The sequence below is a fragment of the Bombus pascuorum genome, chromosome 4 (assembly GCF_905332965.1).
Source record: "Bombus pascuorum chromosome 4, iyBomPasc1.1, whole genome shotgun sequence".
NCBI classification, from domain to species: Eukaryota; Metazoa; Arthropoda; class Insecta; order Hymenoptera; family Apidae; genus Bombus; species Bombus pascuorum.
Window position 1 is genome coordinate 6,228,225 of NC_083491.1, and position 24,146 is coordinate 6,252,370.

General features: G+C 38.9%; 1 protein-coding gene across 1 annotated transcript in view; it reads left to right on the forward strand.

The window, feature by feature from the left end:
• Positions 1-169: 169 nt before the first annotated feature.
• The window catches only part of LOC132906114 (hydrocephalus-inducing protein-like), a 28,521-nt gene continuing 4,544 nt past the window's right edge, over positions 170-24,146 (forward strand). Inside the window, exons 1-52 of the mRNA XM_060957983.1 lie at positions 170-192; positions 297-486; positions 655-893; positions 1,759-1,878; positions 1,940-2,023; positions 2,115-2,296; positions 2,376-2,614; positions 2,681-2,878; positions 3,154-3,316; positions 3,383-3,579; positions 3,650-3,718; positions 3,823-4,032; positions 4,735-4,890; positions 4,953-5,019; positions 5,608-5,864; positions 5,940-6,079; positions 7,190-7,343; positions 7,412-7,629; positions 7,872-8,320; positions 8,505-8,675; positions 8,858-9,029; positions 9,252-9,704; positions 9,824-10,017; positions 10,180-10,367; positions 10,897-11,050; positions 11,121-11,239; positions 12,137-12,217; positions 12,299-12,416; positions 12,477-12,572; positions 12,659-13,113; positions 13,614-13,714; positions 14,107-14,233; positions 14,318-14,449; positions 15,230-15,472; positions 15,620-15,843; positions 15,917-16,037; positions 16,222-16,358; positions 16,431-16,688; positions 16,763-17,063; positions 17,165-17,425; positions 17,524-17,848; positions 18,071-18,349; positions 18,468-18,712; positions 18,922-19,221; positions 19,399-19,684; positions 20,103-20,325; positions 20,574-20,801; positions 21,015-21,319; positions 21,478-21,637; positions 21,934-22,129; positions 23,133-23,366; positions 23,468-23,637. Of these exons, the coding sequence (XP_060813966.1) occupies positions 185-192; positions 297-486; positions 655-893; positions 1,759-1,878; positions 1,940-2,023; positions 2,115-2,296; positions 2,376-2,614; positions 2,681-2,878; positions 3,154-3,316; positions 3,383-3,579; positions 3,650-3,718; positions 3,823-4,032; positions 4,735-4,890; positions 4,953-5,019; positions 5,608-5,864; positions 5,940-6,079; positions 7,190-7,343; positions 7,412-7,629; positions 7,872-8,320; positions 8,505-8,675; positions 8,858-9,029; positions 9,252-9,704; positions 9,824-10,017; positions 10,180-10,367; positions 10,897-11,050; positions 11,121-11,239; positions 12,137-12,217; positions 12,299-12,416; positions 12,477-12,572; positions 12,659-13,113; positions 13,614-13,714; positions 14,107-14,233; positions 14,318-14,449; positions 15,230-15,472; positions 15,620-15,843; positions 15,917-16,037; positions 16,222-16,358; positions 16,431-16,688; positions 16,763-17,063; positions 17,165-17,425; positions 17,524-17,848; positions 18,071-18,349; positions 18,468-18,712; positions 18,922-19,221; positions 19,399-19,684; positions 20,103-20,325; positions 20,574-20,801; positions 21,015-21,319; positions 21,478-21,637; positions 21,934-22,129; positions 23,133-23,366; positions 23,468-23,637 (10,397 nt within the window). The 5' untranslated portion in view covers positions 170-184. The remainder of the gene's footprint in view (positions 193-296; positions 487-654; positions 894-1,758; positions 1,879-1,939; positions 2,024-2,114; positions 2,297-2,375; positions 2,615-2,680; positions 2,879-3,153; positions 3,317-3,382; positions 3,580-3,649; positions 3,719-3,822; positions 4,033-4,734; positions 4,891-4,952; positions 5,020-5,607; positions 5,865-5,939; positions 6,080-7,189; positions 7,344-7,411; positions 7,630-7,871; positions 8,321-8,504; positions 8,676-8,857; positions 9,030-9,251; positions 9,705-9,823; positions 10,018-10,179; positions 10,368-10,896; positions 11,051-11,120; positions 11,240-12,136; positions 12,218-12,298; positions 12,417-12,476; positions 12,573-12,658; positions 13,114-13,613; positions 13,715-14,106; positions 14,234-14,317; positions 14,450-15,229; positions 15,473-15,619; positions 15,844-15,916; positions 16,038-16,221; positions 16,359-16,430; positions 16,689-16,762; positions 17,064-17,164; positions 17,426-17,523; positions 17,849-18,070; positions 18,350-18,467; positions 18,713-18,921; positions 19,222-19,398; positions 19,685-20,102; positions 20,326-20,573; positions 20,802-21,014; positions 21,320-21,477; positions 21,638-21,933; positions 22,130-23,132; positions 23,367-23,467; positions 23,638-24,146) is intronic.

A 24,146-nucleotide genomic window follows, 5' to 3' on the forward strand; every position in this document is an offset into this window, starting at 1 on the left:
GCGTAGTTATGTTTATTAGATGCTTTTCCTCTTCGTTCTTTTCTTTCAATTTCGGTTTCTTTAGGTTTCGGATAATTCGGCGGTGATTTGTTCCCTTTGCAACAATCAGGGGTACGTCAAGGCTCATCAGTCGAAGACAATCGAAGCTGTTATTATCACGAAGACTCTAGGATCTCACAAAATCATGCTAAAGTAAAGTACTTGATGTTTTATAATTATCGTTGATACACCTAAGTATAGCTTGGAATCGAAACTGTTTTACAAGCTTGGAGACAGTATAAAAGAAATGTCTATAGTATGTTAGTTATGGGAGAACCACCGTCAGTATCATCCTACGTGGTCATAACGTGCAACGGGCAAGGGCCCGTAGTTTCTGCAGAGCCAAGTTCCTTGGACTTTGGCGAGGTGAAAGTTCTCGAAGAAAAAACGATGGAATTCCAGCTTATCAATGATTCGCCTATTCCTACTCAGTTTATCGCGACATTGGTACTATTCTTCTTATATTTTTCTTCGATAGTCATTTTGCAGTTAAATTACATTTTGTCCAAAATTACAGAGAAATCAATTGTCCACATTCTCTCGAGCGATACCGTAATTCGCGACGATTCTTTAATTCTTCTCTTTTTTTTTTTTTTTTGTTTCTAATCATCGAAGAAAAGCAAAGATTCACTGTGGAGCGTCAGTCCAGAGTCTGGTGATCTCGAACCGCATGAATCGATGATCATAACTGTCAAACTATGCCTTGTGGACCCTGGGAAATACGAAGATAAAATTATGCTGCGTGTAATTAACAGCAGAACCATCCCTGTAGATGTCAAAGGAACTGGATATGGTTGCAGTGTCGTTTTCGAACCACAGATATTCCCAACTTTCGACTGGGGCCTGCTTTTCAGGTTTCAATCATTCATTATCACACCATCAAATTACTCGATCGACCGGAACGTTCTGTCGCCAGACATTTGCTTTTCTGCCTCTATATTTGCAAGCTTATTTGAGGATTTCTACGAACCGCGGATAATCGGAAAGCATATACAGAGTGTCCTCGATTTAAATGTCCAAACTTCCGGAACGTGCAGGAGATCGATAAATTAAGAAGAAAAGGTCAGAGATTTGTTCCTTTTTGCTGCATTTTGGAGAAAATCGCAAGGAAAGAAACAAACACGTTTTCCTTTTTTCACTTACTTATTCGTGTTATCATCTGTTTAATGAAGATAAGGTCGAATCGTAGTTGCAATGCATCAAATATTATCAAAGCAATGTCCACCTGTAATTAGAGAAAAAGTTATCGTTAGATGTAATGCTTGTATTGCAGCAAGAGGACGAAACTTTGAACGGTACAACATACATAAATAAGCGTAAGTAAATAAACGTAGGAACGGAAATCTTTTTATTTTTTTTCCCCGCCATTTTTTCCGAAGTGGAGTAAGAACAAACAACTCTCCAAAGGACTTACTTTCTTAGTTTATCGATCTCCAATACGGTGCAGAAGTTTTGGCGTTTAAAATGGCGACACCCTGTATATTTAAACTATCGACAGACAATTTATAGAAAGAAGGAGATAATATTATCGGAGAAGTTAATTGCTATCGATTCGATCGATAAATTCCTTCTATGACGAAGCACAATTTTAGTGCTTGCATTTTGCGGAAGTGTCTTTGTCGGAGACGATATATATCTTTTTTTTTCGAGCAGCGAAAGCGATAAAACTTTCCTATCAACTTAATGTAATATAAATAATGTACGCTTGTACTTGTTTAGCCATCAGCAAATAGATCGAACAATAACTCTGACGAACAAGGGGACTCACGACTATCAAATGATTTGGATAACCGAACCAGAAGTACGATTTCGACGAGGTCAAATGCTAATGTCCCACACGTAAGGAGAAAATTTGACCGTTCCCGTTGTATAAATGTTGTATAAATTTCTTTAAACGCAGCACGAAGTTTCAACTATATCCTTCGATCGTCAATATTCCACCGGGAGAAACGAGACATGTCTATTGCAAGTTGTTCTGGAAAGCGTGAGTAGAATGGCATAACGGTCACGCAATGATTAAACGGAAATAGAATTTCTCACGATCAAACTGAAATATAACGTAACTGTTAACGTAGAAACGAGTGCGTGGTAGAAAAATGGAACGTTTTCGGTCAATTTCATGGTATAGGGAAACGTGAATTGATCGGCACGTCGTCTTTCACGGTTACGTTGACAGAACCGCAGATTCTATTTAGTAAAAGGAGGCTAACGTTTCGTGTGGACGTGTGCCCCGAGGAAGACAAATTACAGCAAACAGGTATCTGCACGTGAAACACGTAAACGTGAAGCGATCTGTTGACGCCTGAATTTTCTGATCGTCGTGATTATTCGTTTAGACGAATTATTGGTGACCAATCAATCGAAGCTGGACCTTAACGTTCAGCTGTCGGTGAAAGAACCATTTCATTTGATAACCTCTACCGAAGAACACGTGCAAAGTATGCAGATTGTCCTGATCGACGGAGGTACCACGAAAATTCGCGTTTTCTTTTCCTTCAATGGTGAAAGCGAGAATTGTTACTCGAAAAATTATTCCGGCGTACTTCGACTGGAATATCAGGAGCATCCCAATCAGGTAAATTTTTTGGTGTTCTCGAGAGTTATTTGATATTGTTCTATGGTTTGAAAGGATTGCTTTTAGGATAAAATCACGTGTAAGGGTTACGTGAATTTTCCAAACCTCGACATACAGCCTAGTGATTTTGTAATTAACTGTGAGCTGGGCACAAGCGCCGAGGAAATATTAACATTAACCAATAACGGACCAGTATCGGTTGTATATAAATTCCTGTGGCTCGCAGATTCCATCGATATACAACGCGATTCGGACATCGTGCCGGTGAGTTTGAAAATGAAACTACATTTTCATTTGTACGAAACAACTACTCGAAGAGATTTCAATTATCGAAATTTTGTTTAATAAAATCGTCGAAAGAACCAAAGATAGTCACACACGATATTAATTCTTTCGAATTACTGATAATCCTTAAATCGAGTATTCGATTTAAAAGAAATTACAATAATATCAAGTACATTTCTGTATTAATTTATAAAAACGAGACATTTTGATTTAATACTTTACGTTGAATCTTCATAATTATTATGCACTTAAAGGAGTGTTCTGGATGTTCGTCGCGCAAAGTAAAATTAGAGGCGGATACAGCCGAGATGCAAGAGGTCGAGGTAGCGGACGAGGTAGACGAAGACATTTACACGAGTGACAAGCAAGAAGGAGTCGGAGACGGGCCATTAGACACGATACCACCACCTACGAACTGTATTTCTTGTTTCATTTAATGTTCTCTCAGATCTTCCTGTAAAAAATAGCGGAATTTTGTTGCAGCGCCCATTTCAGAGAACCAGAGCTCGGAAATTCCTCTTATAGAGGAAATTTCTGACATAGACGATTGTTTGGTATCTGCAAAGGAAATAAGAAACTTTCTACTGCCGATTGTTGGATCATATTTTAAGACAGACGAAGATCTGGTTGCGTTAGAGAGCATGCAGACCGATCCTCCAAGGAATCACTATATCAATGAAGTTAATAGAAATAAAATTCTAACGATACTAAATAAACTTATAACGATTAAAAGTAAAATAATATTGGTAGATAGAGGAAAGAATTTTTGAAGGAACAGATACATTAGATATGGTAGATAAAGCTCTCTTTTCAGATCCAGTAAAGATTTTCTTTCAAAGCAGTTTAAGCCTGATATTTGCTTTTCACGAGGAAATATAACGTTCTGTTTTATGACAACATCCACGTATGAAATATCTTTCCAGGTTCTGAAGATCGTTCCAAACGAGGGCACGGTGCTTCCGTATTCTGTGCAACGAGTACACGTAGGATTTCACGGTTTCGAACGGCTTCAAATAAAAGCCATCATCGTCTGTGAAATTTTCCGTGGACCCACCGAACGGATTCATCTACTCGCTCGCGCAGACGCTATTCGATACGCGATTGACACGAATGTTATCGATTTTGGTCAACAGGTATTCATATATCTTACTGTCTAATGAAAATATCCACTTAATCGTAGAACGTTATTCGATATTCCTCTTGTACAATTATTTTTGAGATTTATGACATTCACCGGATCTTTATTTCTATGCTACGATATTATAAATTACAGAACCATAATATTAGTACAGAATTTATTGTAGGACGAAATTTCACCCATGACAATCGTTAAGGGTTGGTACTAAAATATTACTCGCGACAAATGAAAGCTTTGTCAGTTGTATAAATTACGGACGTTTATAATTTATGATCAACATAGATCGTCATATAATTTCACGAAATTGTAAAACATGTTGCAGTTGTTTCTGGAATATTCTCGTAGCAGCTTTGTCTTGAGGAATCTCTGTACGATAGAGTTCGATTACGAAATAAAAGTCACGAAGGTAGCTTCCAACGAGGCGATCGATCGATTCGATATATATCCATTGATAATCCAACCGGATGGTGGCTTTGTGAACGCTGAATCGGTCGTGGAGTTTCACGTGGATCATCTGCCAACGATGCTCGGTCCTATCGGTCATCGATTTCAGTTAGAAGTACGACTAAACCCTTTTTAAATCGGTAATACGCTCGACGATTTCATTGAATTCTTTGTTATTCGAAGATTTGTTAATAAGGGGCTCGTAAACTCTATAAGGAGGCATGCATTTGCATTTTTATTAAAAAACCTTTAGATTGGTCACTTGATGCCCGTCACGATCGAAGTGATCGCTTATGGTGCTTTTCCACAAGTTTACCTGTGCATTCCTCGAGGAAAAATGCATCAATATCATTCCATCGAGTTAGAATACTCCGCTATCCAATCGTTGACCGAGGATTTCATAATTAAAGTAAGACAAATCGACGATGTTTCCGACGTTTTACATAAACATTGATGGATTGTATGTGACAGAAAATAGGGAACATCGTAGCCAAGAAGATTAACGATTTACTCGAAACGGACATGGAGATGTTAGCCGGTAAGTTTCAATATTGTCACGACATTTAAGAAACGATAAATCTATTATAAAGTTGAGTAGCCGCGCAGAGTCCTATTGTATTTAGAGTGAATGAATATTTCACCGACACGTGAACAAGAATGACAGTAGGCAAACATTAAGTATTCTATATGGTTCGTTTCGTATTAACACACTGTACTTTCCTTCGAGCCGAGGAATGGTGTATTATTCCGTACGACGAGACATTTCCACGAACGATGGACATCGACATGGCGATAGAAAGGTGGTTGGCAAGGAAGTTCGTCGATGCAAATTCATACATTTTAATGCAGCATGCTACGACTCGCAGGAACGAGCCAATTCCTCAACTTTTTTCATCCGAGCACGTTATTGGTATGTCTTGCTCCTCGTAACCTTTCCTTTTATTGCCTCGAACGTAATTGTGCGTTTATATTATTCGCTCTGCATTATGCAGCCTGCGAACGATTGCAAATTCTCCCGTTTTTTCTTCGCAAATTTATTCGAATTCACAGGCAATTATCAAATATCATTGTCTTGAGTAATAACAGATTATTATCATTAAACTGAATAACTTTATTCTCTTTCGAGATATGAAACACGTGATCGTCGAACGTACTGCTCACTACTCGGCCAATGTAATTAATTACGGCCCATGGAACGTGGAAATGAGAATGAAAATGGAGAACAAGAAAGACCACCCGGGAAGATCTGGCATCATAGTACACTTCAGAAAGCATTCCAAGCTGTTGGTCGGCGATTCTGCTGTTCTTCAAGTGACCTGGCACCCTACACGAGAAAGATTTTCAGAGAAAAGCACAGAAGTGAAACATATGATTTACATAGAGGTAATCTTTGTCCAGACGAAAACGCAGAGAATTCACGAGCTTGGCAAATGAAATTCTATTTACGATTCCATGCAGGTATTATATGGATGCACGATTCCTGTCACTATAAAGGGAATAGTAACTTATCCGTACGTCACCGTCAATACTAAGTTTCTGGACTTCCAGGACGTTGTTGTTGGAGAATGTTTGGTTCTCCACATTTTGATCAAGAACGAGTAATAAATTATTCTTTTATCGAAACTTAGACAATAATAGCATCAATATGTAAAACGGGACGAGCTATTTAATTCTGTCTTTGTCCGACCCAGATCGGACTATTCTACTTGGATCGGCTAGTAGTACGATTCGCACACGAAAATATCGAAAATGAATGGAGTTCGGCCGAGTGACCCATATAAATTCCTGCGCGAGTACTAGAAGCAACAAAAAACTGCTGACTCAGTAGTGTGTAGCACACGAGAACGTGGGCAGCTTTTTCCCGGCCGCGTCGTCGGCAAAAAGCCCTTGTTCCTTCGTGTTCGCGAGAACCATTGGCGTAAACACTCACTACGATCGGTTTTCTTCTGTTTCACATCGGCGTAACCATCAACTTTTTCTTATTCTGCTTTTATCTTTCTTCTTTCTTTCCTTTTCGTCAACAGTTGTTTCCTCAAATAACAACAATTATTTCTCTCTTACACGCTTGTTATTGTAAAAATTTCCTTTGTTTCTTGTCGTATAAGTTCTATCGCATAAATACGAGAAAATTATTTAACAAAACTTCGTCGAGACGCGAGTATCATTTTACTATATTCAAATAAGGAATAATACTTTACGAATTTCATTTTGTCAGAATGCTAGCCGCAAAATTTCTTGCCGCTGTATATTCCACTAGAAATGATCGTGCTGCTTTGCAAACTGAACTTCTTGCCTACCCGCTTTTAACCGCAAACACGCGGTCCTCTTATACGACATTTTTCACCCTTCCATTCTCTGAAAAAGCTCGTTCTCACAACGAAAGTAACGAGTCAGGCGTTTGCGGTTTCTTTGAGAATCGCGAACCACCATTGCGTGCGAGTCATTTTTCTCCAAATTCGTTCAAATAGAATCTTAATTAAAGTCGACCTATTTACGATCTTCCACTTTCATCTGGAGCAGACGGAAACGAAGTAATATAAAATGGATGGAAGAAAATGCAAACATACTCGTACGCAATGGTCGTCTTGAATATTCTGTTTGGTCCGATATTTTTAACGTCAATTTAATCTTCCTGTCCGCGTTTGATATCCTTGTATATTTGACTGTCGTCAAACTCATTTTATCTTTCACCTAAAATTATTTCTCAGCGGATTAGTCGATTGCGAGTGGGAGGCGAGGTTATCGGACGTTCATCGTAAGAAGCAACACGAGGATTATCCATTTTACGTGGAGTACGATACAAATTACTGTCCACCTGGTCATTTTGAGATTGTCCGGGTATATTTCAAACCTCGGAAAACGGTAAGAGTAAAAGCGATAGCGTAGAAGCTGTCTGTTAAGAAATTCTTTCGAAGGGTTAATTGTTCCAGTGTTATATAGAGACGAAGTTAAAGATTATCGTGAAAATGAGCCTTGAAACGCAGATAGTCGCGATAAGTGGTCGTGGAATCGAAAAAAGATTGAACATAATCGAACCTACTATTCAATTTCTGCCCACTATTCCGTATACGAATATTCAAGAAGTAGTTTTTACGATCGAGAACACTTGCAATTATCCTGTGGAGTTCTTCTGGCATCATTTGGACGAGTAAAGATACGCTTATGAGTTGCTCAGAAGTTATACCTGTTAATTCTGTATACTAGAAATGATCCAAGCAATGAAATCAAGAACGTATAAAAATTGGAGTTGATCAGTTTGATATCTGAGTGGCTCATACCTGCCTCTTAATAAACGACGTTACTAAAATATCTCTTTCTCGATAAACGACGTTTGTCCAGTGTTTTCCAGATGGAGGATCATATAACGAAAGCTCTGTTGTATTACTACAGAGTGAAGGAAATACTGCTGCCACCCAGAAAGCCTGGCGAGTCGATACCCTGGCAATTAACGAAATTTTACAGAGACATAATCAACGAGATGGCTCAGGCGTTAATTATGGAGAAGTTAAACGAAGAAGAACTATTCGAGGGAGAAGTTCAGCTTGAGAGAAGGAGTCACGAAGGAGACACGGGGAAGAAGAGAGAGAGGATGACCAGGTCGAGCGTATTGAAGAGGAAAACGAGGAAACGCGGAAGATCTATTCAGCAATCTACGACGAGGAAAAGCAGCGTTCGTGAATCTAGTCGTCGTGGGAAAAGAAACGAAGTTGTCAGTGACTTGTCTAGCACGGATTCGGATAGAAAAGACTGTCCAGACTTTTCAATTTTGAACGAAACTTTACTGGAATCCATTCCTCTACCCACGAGCGATCCCGAAGAAATCCAACACATGCTTTTCTGTAAGTTCTTGTGTCATTTATTTTCGTAACGATACGTCGGAATTGACATAAACTGACCGTTATTCGAAGTTTTGCGATCAAAATATATCCTGTCAGAAATACAAAAATATTTGAATACCTTCGAATGGCAGTGTACAGTGTTTGCCACTTAAACTCTAACAACAATAAGTTTTCATATTGCCAGGTTACATAGACAGCCTTTATAAGAGTTCAGATTTCCAAAGTAGAATGAAAGACCCGGTGAAGGAACTTTTCGAGAATATCCAGCGAAAATCCGACGTGTCGAACAATCTTCCGGATCCCTCGAAGCCTGAGAAAAGAGTCTGCGTTATTTTCCATGGAGCTCCTTTCACCGGTACTCCATTGTAACACGAACATCTTCGCCATTCACGAATCCCACATCAACTTCCGTTTTCATAATCTACTTTGTTGTAAAGCTTAATCCATGCCACTAACGATAATATAATCTCTTCGGACACGTAATTAGTCATTGTTCGATATCTTCTTAATCGATGGTACGTAATTTATATTGTTCAGAGTATCAAGAGGTTGCGTGCCGGAGCGCCAGAGTCTTAGAAATTCCAGTTCTTAGCATCGATAAGGCGATCACGGAAGTTACTGCGCTTGCCGGAAGTCCATGCTCGATTCAACTTCGACAGATCATCGACGATGCTTATGAGACTTACTCGGAGGCTTTTGTGAAACAAAAGTAAAATTCACGATACTTGAAAGTAGTTGTTAATAAATAGTAAATTATAAGTAATAAATATCCAAAATAAAATACTATTACTTAATCGGAAGATGTGACAAAAGTCCTTATTCGCGTTCGCTGTTTTTGGTTAATTATAAATATAGGAGTTTGCATAATCGTCCTTTCTTTTGTTCAAGTTTTCCATCTTCGTTAACGAGTTAATATTTTATTGTTTATCAGACAGCGTTTGATCAGTCAAGACGCTCGTGAAAGCAACGAGGTCGGATCAGAATCAACTAGAAGAACAGGAACTTCGAGTAAAAGGAGAAGTTCGCCGAAGGAGAAATCGTCCAGGACAGGAGGATCGCCTAAAACCCCGAAGAAATTGAAAACGTCGAAATCTACTAAAATACAAAGTTCAGATGCGCAGAGAGAAGCAATCCTTCGACTTCATGCAGATCCTGACCCTCTAGTAGAGCTGGATAAAATTCCAACCAATGAGAAACTGGAAATGTTGGATGCTTTGAGTAGATACGAATATAAGATACAAGCTATTTTCTTACTGCAGAAAATAGTTGATCACTGTGATATTCATGACTCGCCCAAAGACAGTGGTGACAGAAGTCTAAGGAAAAAGAAGGATTCGTTTCTTGGGATTACTTCCGAATTAATAGCTGAAGCTCTTGAAGAAAGGTTTCTTTGTGAAATAACTTACTTGAATCTCCTTTTTTTCTATGGATCTTTCTATGGATTAAAAATTGATCGATCTATAACCAGTTGCCTCAATTTATAACGAAATGAATGGTTTATAGATTATCCATGGAGGATTTCAAGCGAGGTTTCGTTGTACAGAGCTTGGAGTGCAATTTCCTGCGAAATAACACGCTCGAAGCTTTGCTTTCCTTGTTACGAATCGTCGGCAATATCGAGTATTTTCTATTCGTTACTTTTCTTAATTCGATGGCTTGCTACGACACAAGAGTGGAGCAACTTCAAAAGGAAATAGGTAAAATTAAAAGGCAAAGTAGGCAATTTATAAGAAGATAAAAAATGAAAGAAAACGTGAGATAGCTTCGAAATAAAAAGTTGTTCGATCCTTCACTACGAGAAATTGCACGTGAAATAGAATTGCCAACGGCACAGAAAACCGAGCTTTTCATCTTTGCAGCGATGAAAGCGACCGATCCCAATCAGAAGATCCAGGACATCGACGAGATGTCGTCGTCCGAATACGATCAACTTCCCGACGAGGATAAGAAGATGTATCTGGACGCGATTCTACCACTTAAAAGGGCTGAAGCATCGCGTAGGCGAGCTCGATTCATCGAAAGAATGATGGAACGTACAAAGAGAAAGGTTTGATCGTTTGATCTGTAGAATCCGATCTGCGTTGCAAACCCATTAAGGATTAACATTGCATTAATGCAATATTTCATTCGTAACTTTTTCTCAAACGATTTACATCATTGAATCCTTTTCTTCGACATCGTGGTTATTAAAAAGAAATTCCAAGGATTTCCTTAACATCCTTTCCATTATTATTCTTCCATCGTACAATTTTAAAGACATTTACGTACGCGTACTAAATTTCTTCTGTACCTTCGGTTTGTATTTCCTACAAAATACATTTTCACCGTCTATTGGCGACAGATGTATTTAAAAGGTAAATGTATTAATTTATGAGAATCTATCGAATGAAAAATTTTCGAACGAAAGCGGCCTTTCAAACAGTTTCAGACCGAATGGAAGTTTAGCATCAGCCGCGGTTAAATCTGAAAGCCGCGGAAGCTCTTTCCATTAATTAGAAAGTTTCGAAGGTTCTCTCCGAGATTGCAAGGTTTGAATTCGATTGTAAATTTACATGGAAATTATGACTGTTTCGCAGGAGAGTCGTAGCTACGTTTCAAGCTTCAAGACAACCAAGAAGAAGCGGAACGCAAAGACGACGAGACACGCGACAGCAGCCAGTAACTCGAGGCCAGCTTCCAGTAAACGAGGGACAAGCAAAGCAACGAGAAGTAGAGACAGCTCGAAACGAAGTGGGTCTACTAAAGTAAAGAACTAAGAACAACAGTCGTGATTTATGACCACGTGTTTCTTATTCCGTAGGGAAAGAATCTGTATCGAGCGAGGTGAAAGAAATTACGGCGACTATGGATCGATATTACAAGGATCTCTCGTCGATCGAGGCTGTGATTCGTAATTGGGATCCCATAAAAAAGACGATAGTAATTTTATTTTCGTCTTTGCTATTCCTCTTGAGTATCGATGACGATATTTGTTACGTCGCGCGAGATGATCCGTGCGCCAAGGCCTACATATCGTTACACTGACCCGCAATAAATCCAAGGAACCACCATAAACCGAATTTTTTTAGCTTAATTTCTATTCATATAAGTATTTTCGGTTTATGGGTGGTCCTTAAAACAGTCCTTTTATTTGGTTTGGTTGCCTAGCGAAATAGCAGGTTTTTCCCATGAACAAGGACATCCATGAGCCACATCTGCAGGAGACTTTCTCCTCATAATTATTTATTAACATTGGCTATAACCAACGGGCATCGCGGATCGTTACTCTCACTTTTCTACCGAAAAATGTGAACAACGAATCCGCGTTCTTAGTTCAAAAAGGCACATCCACACCGAGCTTTCCTCCTTAATAGTACGAGACGGGTCTATTACTGTTCTACAAATCTTCGGGCAGTCAAGTCAAATACTGATCTTCAAATCCTCGGGCAGTCAAGTCAAATATTGTTCTTCAACATATCAAAGCGAATTAAATACTGTTCTATTTTTTTTTAATATTCGAGTAGTCAACTACTATACTTTCAATCACGACGAAGTCAATCGACTCCTGACCCAATAACAGGATATCGTCATCACCACAATCTACGCGACAACGAGTGTTATAAGTTATTGTAAATATATATATTATAGAACTGTAGACTACAGTTTTATTACATAACAAACACCCCTATTATCCCACAAGAAATAAGAGGATCGACCTGTTCGTGGTGTCGATTATTATAATCATAACGGGAATTTACGACTCCCGTTGACGCGCTTCAACGCGAACGCGTCTCCCCGCGACTGGACGAAAAAACAATATTATTATTTCGTCTGTAGGAAGCAGCTTCTACAACGAAGTCTAAAGCATCCAGAAGCGCTAGATCCAAAGATGTATCTCCTTTGGATACAGTTCAAGAGGTGATGTATAAAAGAAACGACACTATACTTGATACAAACGATGTAATTCATAGAAAATTATACAAGAAATGTAAAAATTAGGTGCCTGCAAATAATTTTCACATATGGTACGTAAGATCCAGCGATCCTTGGCAAGATACAATGTACGATCTAGTTGTTGCTAGAATGAATGAGAACTTATTGGCAAGATCTGCTCTTCGTAAGTTGAATAATAACAATCTATCTTCTTAGATATACAACGTGTACATATCTTTTGTAGCCGTCGAGATTATACCAGTACCAGATCTTCGACCCAAACTTTATTCCGTCCTCAGGTGGAAAGACGTGAAAAAACGAGCTAAAAGAATTCTCAGCGGTACGCTCTTAAATTTCACTGTAATTCCCGTACCGATATTTCCAATAATAAAGATTCGCGAATAAATTCGCGAAATTATTATTCAGACGTCTATCAATTGGTTTCCTTGACATCGATGCCAGAAATCTTCTCCGTCAACGAGTCAAACGCAGTGAGCGAAGTGAGCGTGCAAGAGAATTACAGTATCGCTAAAAGAAATCGTAGAAGACGTGGACGTAAAACGAGCAAAACGGAGGAACAAAAATCATTGAGCAGAGCGGAAAATCGTTCTGTGAACGCATCGACGATTGGAAGCAAGGACACGAACAACGCGTCATTTCTGGAAACGATTCGAGAAGAGTCCTTGAAGCCACGGTGGATTTTATTGCCGAGCGAAAGCCAGAGGTTCAAGATCCGCTTCCAACCGGAAGAGTCGGGTCACTACGAGGAGACGTATGCGTTGACTCTGTCGGATGGAAATTACGTCACCTACGAAGTGAATGTTACCGGTGTAGCCGATATACCGAGGCTGGACATGAATCCTAAAACGATTTTTGCAAGGGTACTAATTATTAATTCTTTATCTCTATATGCTCGAACTAGCTGTAGGAATTCATGAAGTTAATTTTATCTTTCGATTTTTGGAAACATATTTAACAACCTTCCGGAAGGATGATTACTTTTTCGTTTTACTATTTGCTCTACTTTATTGTTTTGTTTTACTAAGTAATATTTGAATAGCTTCCTGGAACAGGAACCCATGGATAAATAGCAGGTAGCAAGAGTTCATTGGGTCGGAAGTTTTAGCTTTTTAATATTAACTATGTTTGAACTACGTGGTAGAAATGTCTTCCAAAGAAATTTGTTCTTTTCATACCTAGAGAAGAAATAAAAGTTTCACAATAATCCTACTATTTGACAAAAATTACGTACTGGGCACTTATATATCTATCTCATAGATCTAGAGGCTCCTTTTCCAGAAAGCTTCTCAATTAATATTTCATTAAATATTAAATATTAAATATTTCATATCTGATTAATTCCTTCGTAAACGTATTGTAGACTGCAAATGCTAAATTGAACGAGACAGAAAGTTCTACGTACTTTTACGACAAAGAGTTGTACGATTTTGGATCTCAGCTAGTTCTCAGTAAAGACAGAAGGTATTTCTTTGCTTTAAATATTTTAATGAATGAATTAAACAATTATACAAAGTATCGGAGCTGCTCCAACAATACCTATAACTTTTAGAAGAATCTATAATTCTCTTCGCAATTATGTTCTCAGTGTAATTAGAAAGAAATATCAGAGGAAAAAGATGAACATTTCTAAGAGCACTACGTCTGTAGGACCATAGTTCTTTCGTTAGTGCAATGATGCGCGTGCACTCGACGATTGTACTATTTTCGTAAAATGGTAGAATAAGAAATGCAAGGAAACCGATTGCCTCTGTTAAAGAAACGAAACGATTTCCTCTATTATCAAGGGAATCGAAAGCGTTCCTTCCATTTTCAGTTGGCGAATTCGCAAGTTACATCGGCTTATCTGTTTGCAGGCCGCATCGTCTAGAGGCTCGGCTGAAGTTTTGCAACATTTCCGAGGTGGAGGTGGAGGTTCGCGTCTCACTGACGGAAAACGATTCCCAGTGCTTCTTCGTTCAGCCCCAGCAACTCCTTATCGCTGTACGTTATCGGCTAACGACACGCTGTTTAATTATTCCGTAGTAGTAGTCCGCGTCTCGCAAAATCGAACGATTCTCTCGCTAACGAGAAACGAAATGTATGCAGCGAGGCAGCTGCGCGACTCTGATCTTGTCGGCCATCGCTACCAGACTAGGAATTATCACGGGAAAGTTGTTCTTGTGCGTGACAAACAACCCAAAAGTCGAAGTGATCGAGGTAACTGTAGCAATAAACTTTTGAAGGATACTGGGATTTTTAATGAACGAATTGAAGAGCTTTTGTGAAAAGAGAATTTATAAATAAATACTAGGTGTACAAACGAATAGTCCAAATTTGTTAGCAGAAGTTAACGTTTATCTAAAAAAACGATACAGCAAGTTGTTCAATCGTCATTGATTTCTATATTATTAAGCCAATCCATGAAGCAAGTGGTGAGTTTCATCGTGGCAAAATGCTGCGTCTTTAGACAAGCTCCAATCGTCCAGTCATTTTTGTATCTAATCCACTAATTGGAAAGAGCAATGCCCAGTAAATGAGCTGGCTGCTGCAAGATGTACTAACCAAGACACATTGATGTCTTTTGTCGTAGAAGAAGTCTGTGGCCTAGCGTTGTCACACAGCAATTTCCCTCGCAAATGCTCTCCTTTGTCAGTGGCCTGACGATTGGATCTTGTTTAACAGATTTTGAAGTTATAGAAAGCAGTTTTGAGCTTCACTGAATAATCTGGATTATTCGTTCGTATACTTAATATACATATCGGTCAGAAATATTTTGACACTTCTTTTTTAGAAAATGCATTTTAATTAGAAAATTACAATAAATTGAACTGCAATGATTTTTTCCTTTAAAATCATATTACCTATGAGTGATGGAACGCGATGACGTTATTCAATTTATTTTCTAGAATCATCGTCGATAGTAAAATTGGCTCTTTCATTATTTTACATCTTGTGATCTAAAATCTTCTAATCGTTATAATTTCGCAACAAATTCAGTTGCAAAGCAAAGGTACCATATTGGACATCGAACTGGATGAGAAAGAGTTGTCCTTCGGTCGCATACTGCTCTATCGAATAGAATATCGAACACTGACTATTAGAAATAAAACTCCGGTTCCGTTCTTTTGGTATTTGGAAGCCGAAGAACCTGCTGATCCACAGATAACGTTCACGCCTTTCCATGGAGTGATAGAGACTCGCAGCGAGCAAAAGATTGAGTTTTGTTATCACGCTACCACGGTAACACGTGTTTCTTTGATTTCGACAAATTGAAAGTTAGTTAAATGTCGTGTCGAGTAACTTAGAGTAAACTTTTAAAACGTAGAGTAAACTCTATAAATATTATCTAACAGGAAAGAAAGAGTTTCTTAGAGAATTTTTGTACAGGTAGGTGTGGTCCGCAAGAAGGCGATAATCTTCAAGGCATTTCTAGACGAGGACGACAACGATCCCATTTTCTACGATGTCGTATTAATATCTGGAGAAACTTACGACGTCGCAGTGGACATCAACTACGCGAATCCTATCGATTTGAAATACATAAGGGTGAACTTCGCCGCGAAGACGACTTTCTCTATGAGAAATCGCGGTGACTACGAGGTGAAATACGTGTAAGGATAGCTCCACGTTCTTCTCTTTCCCATATTATTACGAACAAAACGAGGAAGACGATGACTTTTATAGAATTACCGTGGAAGACAAGGAGAAATTGGCGAAATTAAACTTACCTGCTAATTTCAAGAAGAAGCTGGAAATCGAACCAACCACTGGAACTGTTTCACCAAATCAGGAGAAAACCGTAGAAGTTTGTATTTTAAAATATAATTTAAGTCACTCGCCAAGTGCGTCCTGTAAACTTTCTGCACCTTTAAGTTTTTCATAAAAGTATAACATAAACATTCGCAGTTTAATTTGTTGAGAGATCAAATTATTTCTCTCAATGGACTCGATCGCTTTGGCTTCTGTATGTCTTATTTGTACTGTCATAGATGATATTCAAACCGAAGACCGAGCTGACGCTTAAGGAAGCCCCGATATTAAAATGTCATTTGGTTGACACACATAAAGAAACTACTATAATCGCCGAGATTCCTCTCAACGTTTCTCTTGTTGCATATTACACTAGGTATGTTCTTCGATATCTTGAAAACTCTTGGATATTGAAGATTCCATGGAATTCCCCTTTGAATTACGATAGATTTCGTATCAATCCATATCCTGTGGTAAACTTTGGAGCATTGGCCATGTGCACCGAGAAGACCATGTACCTCAATATCGAGAACATTGGAAAATTTCCATTACATTATTCTATTCGACTACTGCACAAACATCCTTCTGTCATGTACATGACCAAACCGTTGCCGAAAGAATTTCCCAAGAAGACGAGCCTGGCGGAAAGAAGAACCACGTCGAAGAAAGGAAAGAAATCTGCCAGAAGCGTCAAGGCTGAAACCAAGTACTATGCTTTGACTAATTAAATCCGGCAAAATAATGAAATACAGGAGGACTTAATTAACTTTGAACGTACAGAATCCATTCGGAGCCAGAGAGATTGATAATAGGCCCAATTACGATAATGAAAACAGAGGGCACTGTAGACGTTGATCAAACGGACAGCATCGCCATCAGCTGTTACCCAGAATTCGTGGGTTCCCAAGAGGAACAGATTGTTATTGTGGTGGACGATAGCATTCCCGAAGACAGAGAAGGGAAAACAGTCACGTTATCCATGAACTCGTTCATACCCACTATCGATTTCCAGGACCTCGACTCGACGTTTCAAGAAAATCGCGTGGTTGATAGAATTCAAGACTTCGACTGTCCCAAAGATGTTCTTATCGTCCCTTGGTCCTTTAAAACGATGCACGCTTTGCAAACGCGGATGTGCGATCTTCTATTTTGTTTCTTTATATTTATCGTTTCTTTTTTCAGATTGGGGCGCACACCGTGTTTGCTCGTCAAGAGAAATCCCTCTACTTTCGGTATATCAACGTACTGAGCACTCACGTAACTTGTTTCAAATTGTATAACCGTGGTGTAGTTGCTGCGAACGTAGAAATTCGCTTGATGGAAGAATCTTTGATGCCAAGTACAGCAAAATCTAACACGTTTATCGTGGAACCGACGAACGACCAGATTCCTCCCATGAGTCACAAAGTGTTCACAGTGTCTTTTACCCCGCACATTATAGAGGTGAATTCGTGATGATTGAAATTATTATATTAGAGAGAGAGAGAGAGAGAGAGAGAGATTAAATGAAATTCCACGAAATTCTCTGGGGATGTTTGCAGACGTTTCAAGAAACGTTTCGAGCAGCCGTGGTTTTGCCTTCGCATCTCGAAGCAGACCAGCTATTCATCAAACTGATAGGAGAATCTTGCGTGCCGGAAGTGGCGATTACAGAGCCAGTGCATGGAGCAAGGGAAAGACCTACTTTGAACTTTCCTCGTACATTGATCGACGAGAGCAGTTACAGATATCTCGCTTTGGAAAACATCGGATTCATTAAGGCGAAAATCATCGTGAAGATCGACGATGATTTGAATAACGTGTTCCTCTTTTCCGCTTGCTCGGATACGCAGCATTTACTGCAAATTTGGGAGGATTACTGCGATGGTTAGCCATTTAACCCGCGTCGTAAATTTACTTGAAAAATGAAATTATTCGTATAAATTGTTATAACAATAACGCGTGAATATAATTGAGAAAGAAGTAAAGATAAAATATTTGCACGAGTTGGAATTGACGCGATCATCTTCGTCCTAGCGTCAACCCCATCTCAGCGTTATAAAGAAAAAGGGAAGATGTTACCAAACATTTGTAATTTTGTCGTTTCAGAGCCACGCGATCGATGTATCGTAGTTCGTTTGGCACCTGGAAATGTAGCTCGCTTCAAAGTAATCTTCGCTCCGACTAAAATCGGGAAACATCATGGAAAAATTCGTTTGCACGTGATCGATAATCCGTACGAGAATATGTCGACTAATTTGGAAGGCGAGTGTTACGTGGAGCCGATCGTTCTGGACGGCTTGCAATTCGAGGAGAATAAACGTAAAGTCGTGACCGGAAATCACAAGGTCCGGAGAGTTTCGTCCAAGCAGAATTCATTGGTTTCAGGTGAAAGGCAATTTAAACGACTGTACAAAATTGAAATTTGAACGATTCATTTGTCATCAATTTCATTCAAACTTCGCTGTTTCATTAACCATGACGTAAGCGGAAGTGTGTTTTACAGCTTCGAGCAATTCGATGCACTCTGCGTCTCTGACCTACATTCTCGACTACGGACTTTGTTTCGTTAGCAAAATGTACAAAAAGACATTCAAGATTGCCAATAAATCTACGGATCGATGGTTTCGTTTCCAATGGAGTGCACATCCGCGCGTTGTGTTCGAGCCATCTATTGGACATATCAAGTATCTCACGTGCAAAGAAATCGTTGTTACTTTTCTGGCACCTGAACCTGCGAATTACGAGAACGTACGTTTCCGAAATGTAACCTGTCGTCACTGAATCGTGGACGAAATAATTTCCAATATTCCACCGTCTTATAGTATCATTTCCTCGAAAATACAATATCACATCTGATCTGCAATTTTTTTACGACTTCAACTTGTGTATTTTACGTTCACAAACGTTAGTAAATTGTTTTAAATGACGTGATCTTTACCTCTCATTTTTCCTTTTAGATTCGGATCGAGTGTTTGATATGCGAAATTCTGGTAGAATATTCAGAACACGAGTTAGTAGGTTGGGACGATAGACAGACGGAGGTGCGTTGGGAGCGGATACATCATGATCTGATGGATCGATTAAGCAACATAAACTTGTTACTGAAGAAAATCGTGGAACCAACCATCGAGGCAAAGCACGAAATTTTAGCTGGAACGAACAGATCGATTCATCTCCTATTAAACGCCGTTGTTGCATTTTCGGAATGTTCGTGCACTGTTCAAGAAATTTGCTTCAACGATACGCTGATGTTTCAGGTCAATTTTCTACCTTGCAATCAGATAATTAAAAACTAACAAGAAGAGATTTTTTTAACTAAAAACTCCAACAAGATAAGTAGTTCGCGTATTCGTTGCACATCCTGAAACAAAATTACGTCTGATACCAATAAAAATTTCAATCGCGTTGGAAACAATTGCGAAATTTCATTGCAGACCAGGGAGTACAAATTCTTCCTATCGAATCCAGGGATCGTAGATACGATGTTCGCCTGGAAGATAAACATGGACGAACAGTATCCGAAGAGGTACATAGGGGACAGTTCGAACGTGACTTCCAGACCGAGAACCGCGGAGGAAACCCGCACCCAGCATTCGAGATCATCTAGGGGAATCTTCTCCGCAACAAGTGAACTCCGTCGCAGAAATTTCGGGCAGGATGAATCGAGCGATGGGGTCAACACGAATATTTTGTCACGACGATGCATGTCTTTCGTTTCCGGTAATTGTATATCATTGCTCGTAAGAAGACTATGGACTTTTATGCATTTTGAAGATCGAAAGATGCTAAAATACACAGAATTCACGTAAAACGTAAAAGTACAAAAAATATACAAAAAAATCCAAACTCAAATCCAGGTTTTGTTTCTTTATTTGTGGATATGAAAATATGAATTTGCATAAAAATTCACAGTCCACCAATAAGTTATATATTCATAGTAATAATATGTGACTTTGACTAAATTCTACAAATTAATGGCAAATTAGTGATTAAAAGAAAAACAAGAGTTATCTGTCTTTCGATGTATGTCACTAATTTTTAAAAAACAATTTCACGGTATCATAATATTCTTCTATTTCACTCGTGTTTTTTTCACTCGTGTTATATTCCATGCAAAATAATATTTATAATTTTGCAGATAGCGTCGATATGAAAGATGCTTCAAGCACGAAACAATCGGATCTGTTCAGCAGTACCGCAGGATTATCGGGAAGAACCACCGACAGTTGGTTAGAAGGCGACGATCTGCCTTTTGTAATTTATCCCGAGACAGGAACGATATCACCCGGACAATCTGTGGAATGTACATTAAAATTTTCACCCAAGGATGTATTTTATTACAAGGCATACCTTACGTGCAAGTATGAATCTAATAAAACCATGTCTTCTATTTCTTTTTTTACAAAGCAGCGGTATTAAAATTCAGTATGTTGTTAATTAATCTTATATTACCAAAATTCCCCTTTTATTTCATTGTCGAACTAAATATGTATCTTTTCAGCTTGCATATCAATTATTTCCCTTTAACCGAGCCCGCTCTATCGTGCTTTGCTATATATTAAAAAAGCCTTGGAAATGAAAAAAATTTTCAAAACTTGTTGAAATATAGCATAGAAAATCAGGAATCGAAGCAATCGAATCCGATAATTCCCATCGTAGCAAGAAGTTTGCTGCCTTATTGTCACTTCGACGTACAGGATAGCGACTACGTAACCAGTGGAAGACGAGATCCATCGCTACCTGGTCCCTTGGGATATGAAATAGACGATCCCACTTTGTGGCAGAACATCAGGGTAATCGAATTTAAAGTGGTTGGCGTGGCCGGGACTCATGTGAAGTAAGTGTACTACATTGTACCGTTTGTAAAAGACGTTTTGCTTTAACGAAGTTCAGTAGAAAAGTAAATAAAAAGAAATTAATAATAAAAGAAATTACGACGATTTCGCTTGCATTCAGCAGAACTCTTCCAACAACGATTGAAGCGTTCATTACAGCTGCGCGAACCTTGAAATAATGTTTAAACTATAAAAATAAAAATGTACGATTTCAGAAAATTCCACCTGATCAACCCCACTGTAGACGATTATTATTTCTCGTGGACGAATCGATCGCCTCTTGGACCAGGCGAGATATCGAATTTTCATTGCGCGGTGACCGAGGGTGTTGCCGAACGTGGAAAACGTACCGATCTGGCTTTCACATTTTTGGCAGAGAACGTCGGCGTCTTCGAATCATTCTGGCTCTTTTCCATCGATAGATACAATCTGGAGTGCCTTTTCCTGCTTGTCGGCATCGTAACCGAACCGTCGGTGTACTGCCTCACGATTCACGTGAAACTCAAGCCAACGATCTTAGGTTGGACTCGAAGCATTCTTACCGTGAACCACCCAACGTGTTTCTCTTTCTTATTTCTGTTCTTTCATTCCCAGTACAGTTGCATACAGGGTGTCGCGTTTCATTCGTTTCTACCGCTTGTATGTACAATCTAACGGTGGATTTTATTCTGTTCTCAGGATTCAACGTTAGAGATTCGTTGAAAATATTGAACAACGAGGATTTTCATATACCGTTTAGCGTGTTAGAGGAATCTCTTCATTCCGAGGGTAAATTTCAAAAGCTTACCGTAACTCCGATGACTGGAACTCTGATCTCGAAGAGCGAGCAACATTTCTGGTCATTGTTATTCTTAACAGGCAATAGTTAAAAATCTATATTTTTAAATACTCGTGTCCCTGGTTGAGTACTATTCATTTTCTTCTTTATCTTGAAACCAATTTTCTAGCTTCACACAACGTCCTCTGAGATATTCTACCTACACGATTTTCCCTCTTTTACTGTTTTTCTAATATCGATTTATATCTGTAACACGAAATCCTCCGCGTTTGTCAGATGATTTTCGAATTTTACGCTTTCTACGCGAAATACCGAGCAGAATTGTAAGATGAATGTTTTTTTTAATTCGTCCACAGGGTCGAGTATCATCCAACTCAGGTCGGTGAATTCCACTTTTCCATTCAATGCGCCGTGAAGCTGATGAAAAATCCCCTTACCATGTTCGTGACCGCCTCCGTTTACGATATCGTGTCCTCGGTTTCGTATTGCAAGCTCAACGGCGAAATCGTGCGAGCTTCCGAGAGTAAGGAGAACGTCATCGACCTGGGCAAGGTGAATAAACCGGTGCCGGTTCACTAAGGAAGAAAGAAAAATGTCATCGCTGATACTTATGCAAATTTATATTTCCACTAGTACAACTATTAGGAATAGAAGTTAATCAGAGATTTGTTTCGTCTGTTAAATTTTGTAACGAGTATCTTTTTCTTGGATATTTTATACGTTTTCGTATATCACGTGCACGATCTACGATTTTGCAATTTCAAATTTAACATGAATGTATAAGTATTCGCAGTCTTAATTGCCACGCACGTTTAACACTTTGACTGCCACGTTGATCCACGGTGGTCATTGGTGACTGGAGCGCTTGAACTTCTTACAATTGTAAAAATTGAATGAAAATTGACAGTTAGGGTATTTTGAATATAACCGATAGATAGAAGATACTTTGAAATAAGAAGTACCCCATTGAACAATTAAACTTTTTTATTAGAACATCCAAAAAAAAAAGAAAATGAGGACAAATCTTGCATCTAACGGTGCACTGTGTTTGCTTCCATATCTTTGAGGGGTAATCCACGAATATTATTATAAACACACCTTAGAAAATAATCATAAATGCTGCTTTATAATCATGTAATTGAAGTTAGAAGTGTGAACATACCTTACTATTATATATAGAATGAGCAAATACCGTTTACTAATATCTTCTACACGTTTCAACAATATATTCTGGACGCTTTGCTTACGACGAAATAACGAATGCGAATGGTTTGTTAAAATAAACGAAGCCTTGTTACAATATGTAGCTATCAACTGTTACCAAGGCGCCACGGTGGTCACCCGCGACCACCAATGAGATAAACGGCCCATTGGGGAAGGATGTTGTCTTACATCATCGATTTATTATTATTTTGCCATTATATGATTTGCATAATAAAAATACTCCTGTGGCGTCCTGAGCGAAACACGTGATTTCGGCGTGGCAGTCAAAGCGTTAAGGATGCATTAACACGAATTGAAAAGAAATGAAAATGTGTCTTGTTTTCGCTCGAAGATAATGCCCGAAGTACCGATTAATCTCAAGTTCGACATAACGAATGCGTGCAAAGTAGCGTTCTACTACGCTTGGGAGCTCGGTATGACGCCAGAAATTTCCTGCAGAAACGCGTATAGCGTGACCACGTCTCAGAAGCAGGGCCATGTGACCAGCGAGGATCGAACCGCCTGTTACCTGACCCTGACAACGTATCAAAAAGTTACGATAAAAGATCATTGCGTTCTTCTAAAGGTACGTTAATCGCAAACGACAGCAAAATTTCTAAAAGATCTTCCGATCTGCGTGAAATATTTTACTTGACAAGTGTAACGATCTTTCCTACTTCTCTTCAGATATCCAATGGTCCCACTTACAAATTCAGGTTGAAAGCTACGTCCAGAAAACCTGCTATCGAATTCAGCTTCAATCGCTACGATTTCGGACCTTGCTACATTCAGGAACACAATGCAATCTCTTATTACGCGGAGCTTCGTGTAACAAACTCCGATGATGTAGCTTTTATGTGAGTTTCTTTGTAAAAATTCACTCGTGATCTAAATTTCATCAAAATAGCATATCACGCTTGGCTAATGTTTCTCGTTAATCATTCCCTCGGATACGATAAATTAAGCTGCTTAAGTTTACGACGTGAACCCTCGACGCTACAATTTTTTCAAATTTTTTAAAACTTTTCCCACTTCCTCTTACCGCTCGTCGAGGTAAAAAATGAAGGACTAGAAGTCATTTACTACTTTATGGCCGTTGTATCTCTCGTCTGCGGTTTATAAGAGTTTCTAAGCGCTCGTTTCTGTACGCTTAATAGTAATCGCGTGTCATAAGACTATGGCTCAGCTTCGGTACAGCGGAAATCAGTGGACAGGGGTAGAAACCGTCACTGATTTTCCAATTAAACTAACGTAATTGTAAAACTGACCGTTAATTGTAAAGACGAGAACTATTATGTAACCTGCTATTTTAACATTTTAATGCTCAGGGACATCTTAGGACGTTTTTTGTAAACTGCACGTTACC